This window comes from Peromyscus californicus, unplaced genomic scaffold (genome assembly GCF_007827085.1).
Source record: "Peromyscus californicus insignis strain IS unplaced genomic scaffold, ASM782708v3 Scaffold_16__1_contigs__length_79575227, whole genome shotgun sequence".
Lineage (NCBI taxonomy): Eukaryota > Metazoa > Chordata > Mammalia > Rodentia > Cricetidae > Peromyscus > Peromyscus californicus.
The window spans coordinates 10,947,962-10,963,352 of record NW_026294458.1 but is presented as its reverse complement, the minus strand read 5'-3'; the positions used below and the strand labels follow the sequence as shown (position 1 = coordinate 10,963,352).

The following is a 15,391-nucleotide window of genomic DNA, read 5'->3' as shown; positions in this document are numbered from 1 at the left end:
GAGGAAGTCTCCTTGGTGGGCAAGTTCAGTTTTTCTTGAGTGGGGACAAACTTCTGCTGCTGCCATTGCTTCTTTAGTTTAAACTGTACTTACACCAGACTCGCCTGAGTACCCCTCTTACTCGGAGGCTTCCAGCTTTAGACTGAGCAGCTACTGCTTTCCCTTGCTCTCCAGCTTGCAGATGGCCACTGTGGGAGTCTCCGACCTCTAATGGTGTAAGCCAATGTAATAAATCCCCTATATAATTACAGATGTATTCAACTGGTCCTCTTCTTCCAGAGAACCTGGGTTAACACAGATCCTATCATTAAATCAGTCTCTCTTCACAGAGGCTCTTACTAAATATGACTCTTGAGATAGGTAGGGATTACAGGTTAGGTATCTATGCTATGCTGCAATCTCACTGAGCTGGATTTCCCTTCAGATCTTGAGACAGTGTGGTTTGGATATGGTTGAGTGTGCTTGCAGTACGTCCATGTGTTGGAAACCTGGTCCCTAGTGTGGCAATGGAACATAGTGGAGTCTAAGAGCTGGGGCTTCCTGCAAGGTAAGGACACTGCCTTTGGATGGTATTGCAGTAGCTCTTGTGGGACCCTGGTTAGTTCCTTTCAGAGTGAGCTATTATAAAAGTGCAGTACTAGCCCTTCCCTGCTCTCTGTCTTCCTGTCTTGTCATGTGACTTCTTCTGCATGTGCCATTGTATGCCATCACCATGAGGCCCTGAAGAGAGTTAAGCAGAAGCAGGTAACATACTCTCAGACCCTCAGAACTGCGAGCTAAATAAACCCTTTCTTTATACAGTACTCTACAGCAATGGAAAAGGGACTAATACAAATAGGAAGGTTAAGAACAATTATATTGGCTTTCTGAGTCTTACTCATGCTCCCTATCCTAATCTCCCTGTTCCCAAAATTTTTATTCCTCTTTTTGGTTGGTTGGTTGGTTTTAAATGGGGTCTTACATAGCCAAGGCTGGCCTTGAACTTGCCATACAACCAACTGAGGATAACCTTGAACTGAACCTCCTGCCTCCACCTCTCAGGTATTGTGGTATTACAGGCATACACCACCACATCTAGTTTTCCTTTGTTCTCTCTATATATCTGTGTGTGTGTGTGTGTGTGTGTGTGTGTGTGTGTGTGTGTGTGTGTGTGTATTTGTGTGAAAGTTTTTAAACATGTAGCAAAGCTTTTCGTAAAGTGTTTTCATATTACGGTCAGTACTTCACCTCCTATGCTTCCCCATTCCTACAGATATGTATAAGTGATTACACCTGTCACAGCCCATGTGCCTGCGTCACTGCCTACATCACGTGGCAGGCCTGCTTCCCCAAGCCTGCTCCTGAAAAACATAGGAGGTGCAGGCCAAGAATAAAAGCTTTTCTATGTTCAACTTGCTTCACATGTCCTCTAAATGAGGCACTCTTATCCTTAAAGAGCCTTGGTTCCTTTTAGTGAACAAAAGAATAGACTTCTGGGGCCTCATTTTCTATCATCTTACATGGCAGCTAAAGCCAGACAGAATGACATTAAGGACAACTTTAATCATTTCATGTGGAAGAGCAGCAGACTTTCAAAAAAAAACATGAAAAGTTATTATCCTCCATTATTTTAAATTATTAAAATTTTAAGTTTTAAAAATTATTTAAATTTTAAAATAATAAAGCCTTAGGAATTCTTTCCTAAGAGATGGCTCTTGTCCATTCTTGTCCATCTTCTGCACCTTGAACCATTAGGAAGGAGGCTTGTTTCTCATGTAGCTTTAAGACTCCACCCTGTCTGAATCAGACTCTATAGATCACCTCCTAGGGCTGCACGGCTTTAAAAGGGACCCAGGTGATTCATGCATGCTCACCTGACAACCGACAGGCTATAGGCTTTCACTTGATAATGCAACAGCCTTCAGCTGCCAGCAGGGGCTCACAGCTGGAGACCCAGAACAGCCTGGGCTACAGTGTGAGGTAAGGTAAATTAAATGAAACTAATTAACTTACTAACTAAACTGGCCAGTTTACTACAGAGAAAGAAGAAAAGAAAAGCAAGAACATGCTTATAATCCTAGTACTTAGGAGGAAGAAGATCAGGATTTCAAAGACATCTAAGCTACTTATAAAGAGTTTGAGGCCAGCCTGGGCTATATAAGGCCCTATCTTAAAAAAAAAAAAAAAAAAAAAAAAAAAAAAAAAAAAAAAAAAAAAAAAAAAAAAAATCAGCATGTTATTGTTATTCTCTTAAAAGTAAATGAGACTTGCACAATTATCAAATTATATATAACAGATAAACATAGAAACCCTATTTTATTTTGTAAGGACCTTACAACTTTGCCAGACTCAGAAACTGTTATATTGCTATGGTTTTGTTTTGGGTACTGACTAATTGTCTATGACATCAAATAAAGAAGGTCTATCTGTCTTTTTTACACCAAAGAGATGTAAAATCACTAGTAGTATCCTTAAGGATGTTCTGATTGAATTCTGCACTAAACCTAGTTACAAAGAAGTCAGCTATCATTTCCAAATCTCATTTTCTCATCTACCAGTTTGTTTTTTTAAGGGATGGATAAATTTCCTAGGAAAATACAACTTATCACATATGAATAACAAAGAAATGTATTTTGAACAGATTAATAAAGACTAAAGAGAATGGCACAGTAACAAAAAAGTTTCTCATCAAATAAAAGCCCAGGACCTAATGATTTCACTGCATTTAAAGTATACTGACCTGGGACTGAGGAGATGGTTCAGCAGTTAAGAGCATGTACTATTTATTTGCTCTTCCAGAAGACCAGACTTGGACTCCCAGCACCCAGGTCAGGTAGCTCACAACTACTTACCTCCAGCTCCAGAGGGTTCCAATACCCCTGAACTCTACGGGCACCTGCACTTTTGTGCACACACAGCAATTAAAAATAACAAAACTAAATCTTTAAAGAATACTGACCTGCCAGGTGTAGTAGCACATGCCTTTAATCCCAGCACTTGGGAGGAAGAGGCAGGCAGATCGATCTCTGTGAGTTTAAGGCCAGCCTGGTCTACAGAGTGAGTTCCAGGACAGCCAGAGCTGTTAACACAGAGAAACCCTGTCTCGAAAAACCAAAAGGAAAAAAGAAAAAAAAAAAAAGGCTGGACAAAGAGAGCTGGCAGGATGGCTTTTCTGGTCAAAGAGAGCTGGCAGGATGGCTTTTCTGGTCAAAGAGAGCTGGCAGGATGGCTTTTCTGGTCAAAGAGAGCTGGCAGGATGGCTTTTCTGGTCAAAGAGAGCTGGCAGGATGGCTTTTCTGGTCAAAGCTGTTGCTGCCAAGCCTGACAACCTGAGTTCAATCCTTGGGCCCACATGGTCTCCTGCAGATTGTCCAGTGCCCTACATATACACAGGTGGCACTTTTGTACCCACACACAAAATTAATAAAAAGTTAAATGGACAAAGAAGCTAGATAGATATAATTAAAGGGGGAGGGGTGTTCAATTATCACTAATTACCAGGATAAATAAATAAAAAAAATACACACCAGGCGTTGGTGGCATACACCTTTAATCCCAGCACTTGGGAGGCAGAGGCAGGTGAATCTCTGTGAGTTCGAGGTCAGCCTGGTCTACAGAGTGAGTTCCAGGACAGACTCCAAAGCTACACAAAGAAACTCTGTCTCAAAAAACAAAAACAAAAAACAAAAAAATATAAAAATAAAAATAAAGAACACAAAATACCTCACCACCTGTCAGAATGGTTATTATTAAAAAGACAAAAAATGACGTGTTAATGAGGATGTCGAGAAAAGGTAAGTCTTGCACTCTGTAATAAAACTACTTTATGACCCAGCAGTCACTTGACTATGAGTTGAACAACCCTGATTCCTAAGCTTCAGAAGTACATCTGACCTCAACCCATGCAACCCTTCCTGACTCCTTTCCTCTTCTCCTGTGGAACCAGCAGACTGATTTTTAAGGTAAACACTTCCTTGATTTTTCTTTATAATTTTAATGTTTATGTATTGTTCCTGCTTTTGAACTTCAAAATATATTTGAACTTGTAGCTGGAGTTTTCTCCAATCCTGCCTGGTCCACAGTCAGGACAAATCTCTCTCACCTGCCAGTCCCACAACCACTTTGACCCAACTGAGTAAACACATAGAGACTTATATTGTTTAAACTCTTTGGCCTAATGGCTCAGGCTTCTAGCTATCTAGTTCTTACATCTTAAATTAATCCATTTCTATAAATCTATACCTTGCCACGTGGCTCGTGGCTTACTGGCATCTTCACATGCTGCTCACATGCTGTTTCTCATCGTGGCAGCTGGCAGTGTCTCTGACTCAGCCTTCCACTTCCCAGCTTTATTCTCCTCCTTGTCCCGCCTATACTTCCTGCCTGGCCACTGGCCAATCAGTGATTTATTTATTGACCAGTCAGCAACACACTTGACATGCAGACCATCCCACAGCATGAACTACACATATTGTGTCAAACTTCACATGTTCACCATTTTTTCTATGGTTCATCCATGTAATAAACACATTTGCGGCTCATTCATTTTCACTGCTAGGAAGTCACATAAACAGATGTATCACAATTGATTCATCTATTACTGATAAGCACTTGAATTGTCAAATATGAATACTATTGTGAACACTTACATGATGTACACATGCATTCATAAACACAGCTTCCATAAACACAAGTGTCTTTGGAGTATGTATCTCAGAGTTGACTTTCTAGACAACAGAGCATATGCTTTTGTTTTTGTTTTTGTTTTTCAAAGCAAGGTTTCTCTGTGTAACAGCCCTGGCTGTCCTGGAACTCTATTTGTAGACCAGTCTGGCCTCGAACTCACAGAGATCTGCCTCTCCTCCCACGTGCTGGGATTAAAGGGGTGCGCCACCACCGCCCGGCTGAGCATATGCATTTTTAACTGTGCTGGATAATCCAAACTTGTTTTCAAAGTCAGTGCTGATATCCACTCCCACTTCCATCAGCAGTGCATGACTGTCCCTACTCTTGACATTCTCCCTGGGGTGTGGTTTTATCAGCTCTCTAAGTGGTACCTCAGTGTGGTTATTTTCCATCCCCTTGATTACTGAGGAGGTTGAGCACTTTCCCACATATTGACTGGCCATTTGGAATTCCTCTTTGGTAAAGCATCAACTCAAATGCTTCCTCAGTTTTCTTACGGGTTCTCTTTTTATTTGCAGAAATCCTATGATGTTCTACATACCATATGTATTTTTTGGAAATAAGCCTTCTTTCACATTGTGGCTTCTTCTTATGATGTGCAGACTGTTTGCTAAAACGTGTCTTCAGTGGAAAATTTGTTGTGTTGTCTGTTGCTTTTGTAGGAAATAAGTCTAAGATTGTGTGTGTGTGTGTGTGTGTGTGTGTGTGTGTGTGTGTGTGTGTGTGTATTTGAAGGCATAAGGATGTGGAGGTCAGAGGGCAACCTCAAGCGTCAGTCTTTGCCTTCCATTTGGAGACAGGTCTCTTACTCACACGCTTCACACAGGCTGGCAAGCTTCCCCTGTCCTCACCTCCCACTACCTGATGGGGCATGCAGGATTACGAATGCTACTGGAACTGTGTCCAGCTTTTACTTGAGTTCTGCAGACCTGAACTCGTCATCAGCCTTGCCAGACAAACACTTTACCCACTAAGCCATCTCCCCAGCCCAATATATTTTTATGAAAGAAAAAATTGCATAGACCTCGCTGTTGGCATGCTTGTGAGGCACTTAGAACTGAGTCCTGCTTTGACATCACCATCCCTTTGCCTCTGCCCTCACCTTCTAAGCCTTTACTTAACAGCTGTCACACTGCAGGCTTACTATTTTCATGGGTATAGTAAAACTGTTAACGTATGATTTATAATATAAACAATATGGAAAATTCCAGTTCCACTCATTATGCCTCAATATCACTGCCAAATACAATCCTCTATAGTGATAAAAGGTTCTATTTATTTATTTGATGATTTAAAAAGGTTATATCAGTGCAGTTCAATATAACAGACAAGGACTGTCCAATGTGCTGAACACTATGACACATATGTCTACTGAGCACCTGAAATGTATCTCAAGAATCAATTATCTATCAAACCATCTATCCATCCATCTACCCACCCACTCACCCATCCATCCTGGATATAAGATGCAGTATGCTACACATGCTAGGCAAATACTCTACTTGAAATTAAGATTTGGCCGGGCAGTGGTGGCACATGCCTTTAATCCCAGCACTCGGGAGGCAGAGCCAGGTGGATCTCTCTGAGTTCGAGGCCGACCTGGTCTACAGAGCAAGATCCAGGACAGGCACCAATACTACACACAGAAACCTTGTCTCGAAAAAAAAAAAAAAAAAAAAAAAAAAAAAAAAAAAAAAAAGAAAGAAAGAAAAAAGAAATTAAGATTTATTTTAGGTGTCTTAAGTGTTTTACCTGCATGTACATTTGGTTATCACATGTGTGCCTGGTGCCTGCAGAAGACAGAAGAGAGTGTTAGACCTCCTAGAACGGAAGTTATAGATGATTGTGAGCCACATGTGCATGCTGACACCCAAACCCAGATCCTCTACAAGAGCAACAAGTGCTCTAACCAGCGTGTGTCACAGTGCATATATGGAAGTCAGAAGACAACTTGCTGGAGTTAGTTCTTTTTTCCCAGGACATAGGTTCTGGGTGTGTGTGTGTGTGTGTGTGTGTGTGTGTGTGTGTGTGTGTCACAGTGCATATATGGAAGTCAGAAGACAACTTGCTGGAGTTAGTTCTTTTTTTCCCAGGACATAGGTTCTGGGGATCAATTCAAATGATCAGGCTTCACTTGAGAAAGTGGGCCCTGCGCCTTGCCTGGCCAGCACAGCAGAGCGGACCCTATTGATGGGTACAGGTGAACCTACCCTGAGAACTTGTGGGTGGAACATCTGAGATCTGGTCCTGCCCCTCATCTGCCATATCGTGGTGTAGGCAGGGAAGAGGACCATCTCTCCGCATCCCTCCAAGTGGGAGAGCTGGCCCTAAGGTCATAAGAGCAGGAGAACTGTCTCTGTCTCTCATCAGCTGCTGCACTCAGGAGAGTGGCCCCTCGCTTGGGCAACACAGTAGAGCTAGCCCTGATGGTCCAGGTGTGGGAGAGCCCACCCTGAGGTGAAAGCAGGAGAATGGGCCCTGCCCTTTGCAAATCGCTGAAGGGGTGAACTAGCCCTGGCAATGCTGGAGAGCTCGCACTGGTGTTGGAGATGGGGGAGAGCTGGCGAGCTGACCAACCAACCCATCAGCCACCCAGGCCCAGAACCAGGAGTATGAGTTCCCCACACCCACCCCATCTGTGATCTGCTGGAGCATGTGAAGGGACCGACACAAAGCCGCAGGATCTCCAGGACACAGGGCAACAACAGGATATCCAAGAGGAGTCCCAGTAGCGATAGTGTAGCAGAAACCAGAGGCCTTGAACCAGACCAATCATCTCTGCAATGAACACTTACAAGTAAAGCTGTATGGACAAGAGGGTTTACTGCGTGACTCGCTGAGTCACACTACAGCTTCCATGATGGGAGTTTTCCTTTTTTTTCTCTTAAATTTGATTTTATTTTGGGTGGGAGGTGGTGTTGCAGAGGGCAGATACGAAGGGACAGGGAAATGAATGGGATCCAGATACATGATGTAAAAGACACAAAGAATAAATAAAAAGAAAGTTAGAAAAATTATCAGGCTTGGTGCAAGTGTCTTTGCCCACTGAGCTATCATTCCATTGTTTTGTTTTGTTTTGTTTGTTTTGTTTTTTTTTGAGACAGGGTTTCTCTGTATAGTCCCAGCTGTCCTGGATCTCGCTCTGTAGACAAGGCTGGCCTCAAACTCACAGAGATCTACCTGCCTCTGCCTCCCGAGCGCTGGGATTAAAGGAGTGAGTACTATTGCCTGGCTAATCTTTTATTTTTAATAGATATATTTGAGATAACATCTCACTGTGTTGCTCACTGTTGTCTGATACAGGATTCAAATTCTTGTGCTGAAGTAATCCCTCACCTTAGCTTCTTGAGTGGTTGGGAGTCCAGGCACATACCCAGCTCCCTTCATTCATTCATTCATTCATTCATTCATTCATTCATTCATAGCTTGATTGAAACCGTCTCCCCAGCTATCTTAGGCCGGTCTTAAACTCCCTATCCTCCTGCTGCAGCCTTCTAAGTGCTAGGATTACAGGCATGTTCCACTAGATCTAAAATATTTTTATTTTAATAGCATCTATGGCTAGTGACTATCACCTTGAAAAGTACATTTCTAGAAAAATTCATGAACATACATGTATCGTGATTGATATAAAAAAAACAAACAAACACATGATTTCCACTTAAGACCTGGCGCTCTAGTACATATTTCCAAGGCTTATAAAACCATCATTTTGTGGGTTACAGATTGCATTCTTGACAAATTAAATGGCATTTTAGCTGTCTCCATTCTTCTTGCCTAGGAAATAAGTATTCATTTTTTAGAATCTCAATTCTCATGACTGACGATACTGCATTACGTTGGTGCACCCATTACATCTCCATTTATTTTCTTTTCAAGTGTGTAATCTGATTCTGCCCTCCCCATCCCCATCCTCTCCTGTTTCTTGCTTGCTGTCTTCCATTCAAAAACATTTCTTACAGTTCAACTATGACTCATGTTTGCCGTCTGTGAAATACTACCTATCTGGTCATTTCACTCTACAGTCTAAAGCACATCATTTAAACCGAGGAGGCTTCTCATCTGTAAAGTACCTCAGATGGGTACCACAGCTCCTCCAAGTTTTAGAATTCTATGAACTCTGGAACAGGCCTAGTTAATAAATTTTATTTGCTTTTCCTCAGGCTGATTCTTCCTCCTTTTCAAAATGCCAGAAAAGACTCACTTTTCTTTTCTTGGAGAAAGACTTGGAATCTCTCAACTTTCACTATCATTTTCTTGAACTGATGCTCTAGCTCCAGTTTTACTCTAAAGCTCCAGGTTGGCTTTGCTTGTGGCTGTACAGCACTAACTAGCGGTGCTACCGATCATGATACCAATTGGGGATCAGGTTGGCTTTGCTTCTGGCTGTACAGCACTAACTAGCGGTGCTACCGATCATGACACCAATGGGGGATCAGGCAAACAAATCTTAGGTTTCACCCTGTATGATCCAGTGATCAAAAACACAAGCTTTAGAATATTATGTATATGACTATTCCTGAGACAGGGTCTCACTATCTAGCCTTGAACTTCCTAAATAGCTCAAGCTGTCTCAACCCCTTAATCCTCCTGCCTCAGCTTCCTAAAGGTTAGAGTTATAAGCATATACCAGCATGTCTGGATAAATATGAATCTGAATCCTAGTTCTGTTGCTTTCTGGCTGTGAAGTCCTGACTGAATTGCAACATCTCCTGAGTCTCAATTTTCTGATATGAGGAGTGAGGGAAAATAAATTAGTACTCACACCTCACACAATTGTATGCTTGTGAGGTACCTTAGCACAATATTGGGTTATGGGAAAAGCTTGCTGCAGTTTGCATTTAAAATGTGCAAGTGTGGAAAGCTTGGTCCCCAGTCTGGAAGGCTACTGGGAAATGGTGGAACCCTTAGGAAGTTGGGTCACTGGAGTTTTGTCCTTGAAGAGGATGCAGGGAGCCCAGCTCCTTCCTGGTTCTCTGTTTCCAGGCCATCACAAGATTAGCACACCTCTTCTGCTTTCAGTAACTTGGTAAAGTGACCAGGGACTAAAATTTCTGAAGCCAGGAGCCAAACAGCCTTTCCTCCACCTTTAAAAAAAATTATTTTTTTTAAATCGTCTTTAATAATGTGTATGTGAGGGGGTGGGGGAATGTGTGCACATGAGTGCAGGTACCTTAGAAGGCCAGAGGTTTCAGATCTCCTGGAGCTGGAGTTACAGGCAGTTATGAACTGCCTGCTGTGGGTGCTGGGAACCAAACACAGTCCTCTACAAGAACGGTATATGCTCTTAACTACTGAGCCATCTCTCCAGCTCTATTTCCTCCTAAGCTAAGTATCACTGGTATTTTGTCACAGTAACATAGACAACACTGATTGGGCTCAATAAGTGCCAAGCATGGCTATTAGCAATAGTATTACCTTTCTGGTCCTCCATTATTAACAGCTCAACTATCTTGTTTTGTTTCTTGTTTTTTGTTTTTCAAGACAGGGTTTCTCTTGGTAGCCCTGGCTGTCCTGAAACTCAAAGAGATCCTCCTGCTTCTGCCTCCTGAGTGTTGGGATTAAAGGCACATGGGATCATGCCCAGCAGTATCTACCTTTTTAAACAAGAAAAAAAACTCAAGCAAATTCTAATTATCCTGAGTTGAAAATGGTATAGGTAATAATAAGTGCTGTTTCTTAGGATGTAAATTCTTAGAAAGCAGGAATTCTACCATGGACATTCCATACTTAATGAAAGAACAATCTATGAGCCAAGTTTATGCAGTTTTACATGGTTTTAAATTTTCTATAGTATCTACTCTATGCAAAATAGACTTTAACTATTTTAAGTCTGAATCCAGGCTTCAGAGATGGCTCAGTTGTTAAGTGTGCATACTGCTCTTGCAGAGGACCTGAATTGATTCCTAGCACCTACAACAGGTAGCTCACCCTCCAGGGGAGCTGATGCCCTCTTCTGGTCAGTTTCCTTAGCACCTGCACTGTGTTCATATGCACATACCCACACCAGAGACACACATACAAACACACATCATTTAAAAAGTAGTTAGTCTGGATTCATCAAGTACCTACAAAAAAAGAATGGGTTTTGGAGTTATGTCAAACAGGACTCCAATCCTAAAGAACACCCTTTTCCTTTGTCCTCTGGCTACATGTCTTTGAGCACATTATTAAATATCTCTAAGCTTTGCTTTCACTCTCTGCAAGAAAAAGGAGGAGGAGGAGGAGGAGGAGGAGAAGAAGAAGAAGAGTGCCTCACTGCACACAGAAGCTGGTTGATACAGTGGAGAAAACAGTCAGATAAAAGTCTATCAGCAGTAGGAATATCTCTGAGTTATTTTTCCTATGAAACTGGGTGTAATCATATTTAATCCATATGCTGTATATATTTAACAAGGCAATATGTTTAAACATCTAAGGATGAATAACAAATAATGATCACTCAATAAATTATGTCACTGACATTAAACTGCCTGTTTAAAACTATTTTTGTTCTAATTATAAGGGCTGCTGAAGTTAGAAATGAATCTGGTCTAACAGGTTATAAAATACTTTGTGACCTTTTTAATCTCTTTTTTATACTTTTGATCAGATAAAACATCAACCAAAAAAAACAAAACCTTTGATTTAATATAGTAGCTAGAACATTAAAGTATAAATGATAATATACCTAAAAAAAACAGAGCTCAAAAAGGAAAACTTTCCTTGAGATTAAATATTATTCCTCAGAAATGTTTGGTTTTCTTTGTCAATAAAACTTTTTATTTCTTGGTGGCTCAAACTGTTGCTCCTAGAATTACTTAAGAGCAGATAAGATAATAAGCTAGATAGAATGCTCTAATCATCTTTTTCTTTACCTTCAGGCTTAGTGTGGCAATACTGAAATGACTCACCTAAGTATAAAAATCACTCTGCCAATCAGCCCTCTCCTGAGCAGAATCAAGAAGGCAGGGGTCTGAATGACAATTTTAGATGATGCCTATCAACATACATATAAAAATTCATGTTTACCTTAGCAAATTTGTACTATTTAGTTAAAAAACAACAACAACCAAAAAAAAACCGAGATTATATTCAAAGAACAACTCCCCAAATAAGCTTTAGTTAGCAGAACAAAAGTTTCTTTGGAAATAATAGTTTTTAGCAGAAATTTAACATCTTTTTTTCAATTTCGTTTTAGTGTTTAATGCACTCTGTGTGTGTGTGTGTGTGTGTGTGTGTGTGTGTGTGTGTGTATGTGTGTGTGTGTGTGTAAGTCAGAAGACAACTTTCAGGAAGGAGTCATTTCTCTCCTTCCACTATTGAGGTTCTGGAGATCAAACTCGGACTGTCTGTCAGGCTTGGCAGCAAGAGTCATTTTATCCACTGAGCCATCTCACCAGCCCCAGTCTATTTATTTTTCCAACATGAGTATGTAATGATTGCCAATCTTTGATGACTACAGAAGCTTAAGAAAGTATTCACTCTAAGATGTTAAAATTGCGCAGAATAAGCCGGGCGGTGGTGGCGCACGCCTTTAATCCCAGCACTCGGGAGGCAGAGCCAGGCGGATCTCTGTGAGTTCGAGGCCAGCCTGGACTACCAAGTGAGTTCCAGGAAAGGCGCAAAGCTACACAGAGAAACCCTGTCTCGAAAAACCAAAAAAAAAAAAAAAAAAAAATTGCGCAGAATAAAGATAACACAATGCATATTGCACATTCACTAACTACAGAAACACAAAACATTCAAACCACTTCGTAAGGGACCTCTCCCCTTATATTTATGTAAAACATAAAGACTCAATTCTTAATCTACTCCCTGCGGAAACTAAATGTTAAACACAAGAGGAACACATTATAGTATGCTGAATACCTCAGTCACCATACATTGTTCCCCACAACTAAGGAAACCAAATAATACTTAATTCCCATTCTCTTTCCTGTCTTAAACAATATAAGGCGAAGTAATGTTTTTAAAGGGAAAAGCAAATACAGATGAGGTAGACAATATCCTATGAAGTTTTTCTTCTCACGTTTTCTTGGAGGGCACGTCAGAGCGAAAGACGGAAAGTAACGTGCACCTAAAGATGCGCTCTTTTTACAAGTACTCTTCGGTAAGTCAACCGACGGAGGCGGAGAATTAAGTTACAGCGTCCGAGTCCACATTACACACACAGACTCGCACACACCGGGGCAAACGCCAGCGCGGACATGGGTCCTCGGACAATGCAGCAAGCACCCAGCGTCACCCGGACTACGGTGGAAGAACGTGCTTGCCACAACTCCCCAACTCTCAGCAGAGTCCCTTTGGCAGCCCAGATCCAAAGGGGCCTGCAGACACCGGGGTGGGGCAGAAGTCTACAGGGGGCTCTGGCAGCGGGATTTCTGACAGCGACTCCAGAAAGATCATCCCTCAGTCGCCTCTGGCCGGCTTCAGGGGTGATGCTGAGCGCCGCCGCACCCCAGGCTCCGGGTCTGGCCAGGCCGGGAGGGTGCGCGGTCCCGCCAGCCTCCCCCGTTACCCCCGGTCACCGGGAGCCTCGGGCGCGGTCGCCACACGCCCCGCACCCGACGAGCCCCTCCCCACCCCGCCGGTCCCGAGCGGCAGGGATGCCCGCGCCCCGCTCACCGGCCCGGGTGGTGTCCGTCAGGTCATGGCTGGCCGCTCCCCGGGGAAACTCCCTCAGTTTCCGGCCGCTCAGGCTCAGCACCCCGGTGACCGCAGCCTCCTCCAGGGCTCGGTCGACCGAGCGGCTCCACGAGCCCGGGCCAGGACCTGGGCCTACCCCAGGGCTCGGCCCACAGTTAGCACCGGAGAGGTTTGCCCCGGACGCCACTGGGCCAGAGTACTCCGCAGCCGCGGCCACAGCCACCAAGCCCGCGGCCGCCATTTCCCAGCCGACAACTCTCCGGGCCGGCTCTGCGCATGCGCCACCCGAACCGCTGGGTGGGCGGGGCAAGGGGCTCGCGGACCCCAGACGGCTCTCCCGGACGCGCTGGTGCCCCGCCCACACCGTGGATTTCTCGGGAAACTACGGGGACGCCGCAGAGCTGCAACTGCCCTCTACCTGGGCTCCCAGCGGAATTCCGAAAGGCCGGCACAAAAACCATCTTTAACAACGCTCCGCAGCACCCCGTCTTCCTCCCTCAGTGGTGGTTACATTGAGCAGCAAAGGTTCTTAGCACTGTCGCTGCCAGAAACTTGGGCAGTTAGAGGAGACTCCATGGGATGCGCCCGAAATTGTCTCTCAACTTGTCACCATACCGCCAGATGACTGGTGGATATACGAATTAGATAGATATTATTGAGGGGGAAAACTGCTGTGTGCGAAGATTCGGCTACAAAGTCCCTAATTCTTGTTGAAATTGTTATGTATTTTAGATTCTACTTTTTAATGAAAGAGCTCTTAACGAAAACAAGCATCTTAATAGTATGGCTGTTAGTGCAGATTTTATCACTGACTAGTGCAGAACGAAGAATATTTAAGTCTAAATATTCTTCTAAGAATAAGTCTGCAACCAAAATTGAGAAAGACAAAACACTCTGACTATAATATAAATGTAGGGATTAAGTTTAGAACCAAAAGACCAAACTGAAACCATTCAAATAATAAAGTGAAAATACCACTCAAACGAGTTAGACATCTCTAATACTGCACTCTTATTTCCCCAAATCTGTTTTAAACTTAAACCATTCCTAACATGTGACGTAAATTTCACTTACCATTAACTTTAATTTGCTGTGGAAAATACTAAGGGCTGTCAGATAAAGTCTCTTTCCTAAAGAATTATCTAATCTTGTTGCAGAATCCACGGAGGCCAGTTACGGGAAGACAATAGTAAAGGCTGACCATGAAGAGGGGAGAATTATCTACCAGAATTCACAGCAAAGAAATCTCTCTCAAGGATGAAAGAGGTTTTGAACCAAACCTGGAGAATTATGAAGTAGGATGGGATGACAGAGGGAGCCAAAGTCCATAACGGAAGATGAATAAACACATATTCATGTGTGATTTTGATGCATGTAAGAGCATTAATACACAAATGAGAAACTCCATCGCAGAGCATGAAAGAAAATGAGGTGTGAGAAGTTACTCATCATTCAAGGCCCAACTTCAGGAAGCCCAGATAAGCACTTTCCTGAGTATCTAAGTTCAAGTTGTAAAAATGTTTCAATAATAAAGTTGATTAGTAAGGGCTGCTCAAGAGAACTGCTCTATGAACTCCTCCCTCTTTTTTTTTTTCTTTTGAGATAAGAGTCCCAATGTAGCCCAGGTTGGCCTTGGCCTTCTGAGCCCTGAGAATACAAAGCAAGTATTTGATACCTGATACCATGTCTGGCTCTTCACAATGTGACATACTAGTTTCTTTTGCAACTAGTCCCTACAATAAATTATTGTCAGCCGGGCGGTGGTGGCGCACGCCTTTAATCCCAGCACTCGGGAGGCAGAGGCAGGCGGATCTCTGTGAGTTCGAGGCCAGCCTGGGCTACCAAGTGAGTTCCAGGAAAGGCGCAAAGCTACACAGAGAAACCCTGTCTCGAAAAACCAAAAAAAAAAATAAATAAAAATATTGTCTATTAATGGGTCACTGCATGTCAAGTAATATGTAGTCTTTGTCAAGTAATGCTTATCCAATGTATGTGTTTTCTGGTCTTTCTGAAATGGTTATTCTTTGAAAGTAATAAGCTAGCCAGGCATGGTAGCACACACTTGTAATCCTGGTACTGGAGAGGTTGAGGCAGAGGA

General features: G+C 42.8%; 1 protein-coding gene across 17 annotated transcripts in view; it reads right to left on the bottom strand.

The window, feature by feature from the left end:
• Positions 1–13,557, bottom strand: part of Lrch3 (leucine rich repeats and calponin homology domain containing 3) — a 113,431-nt gene extending 99,874 nt beyond the window's left edge. For all 17 annotated transcript variants that reach the window (XM_052740346.1, XM_052740355.1, XM_052740351.1 and 14 more), the window contains exon 1: positions 13,273–13,557. In XM_052740346.1, coding sequence (XP_052596306.1) covers positions 13,273–13,534 — 262 coding nt within the window. In that variant the 5' untranslated portion in view covers positions 13,535–13,557. The remainder of the gene's footprint in view (positions 1–13,272) is intronic.
• Between the last annotated feature and the right edge of the window lie 1,834 nt (positions 13,558–15,391).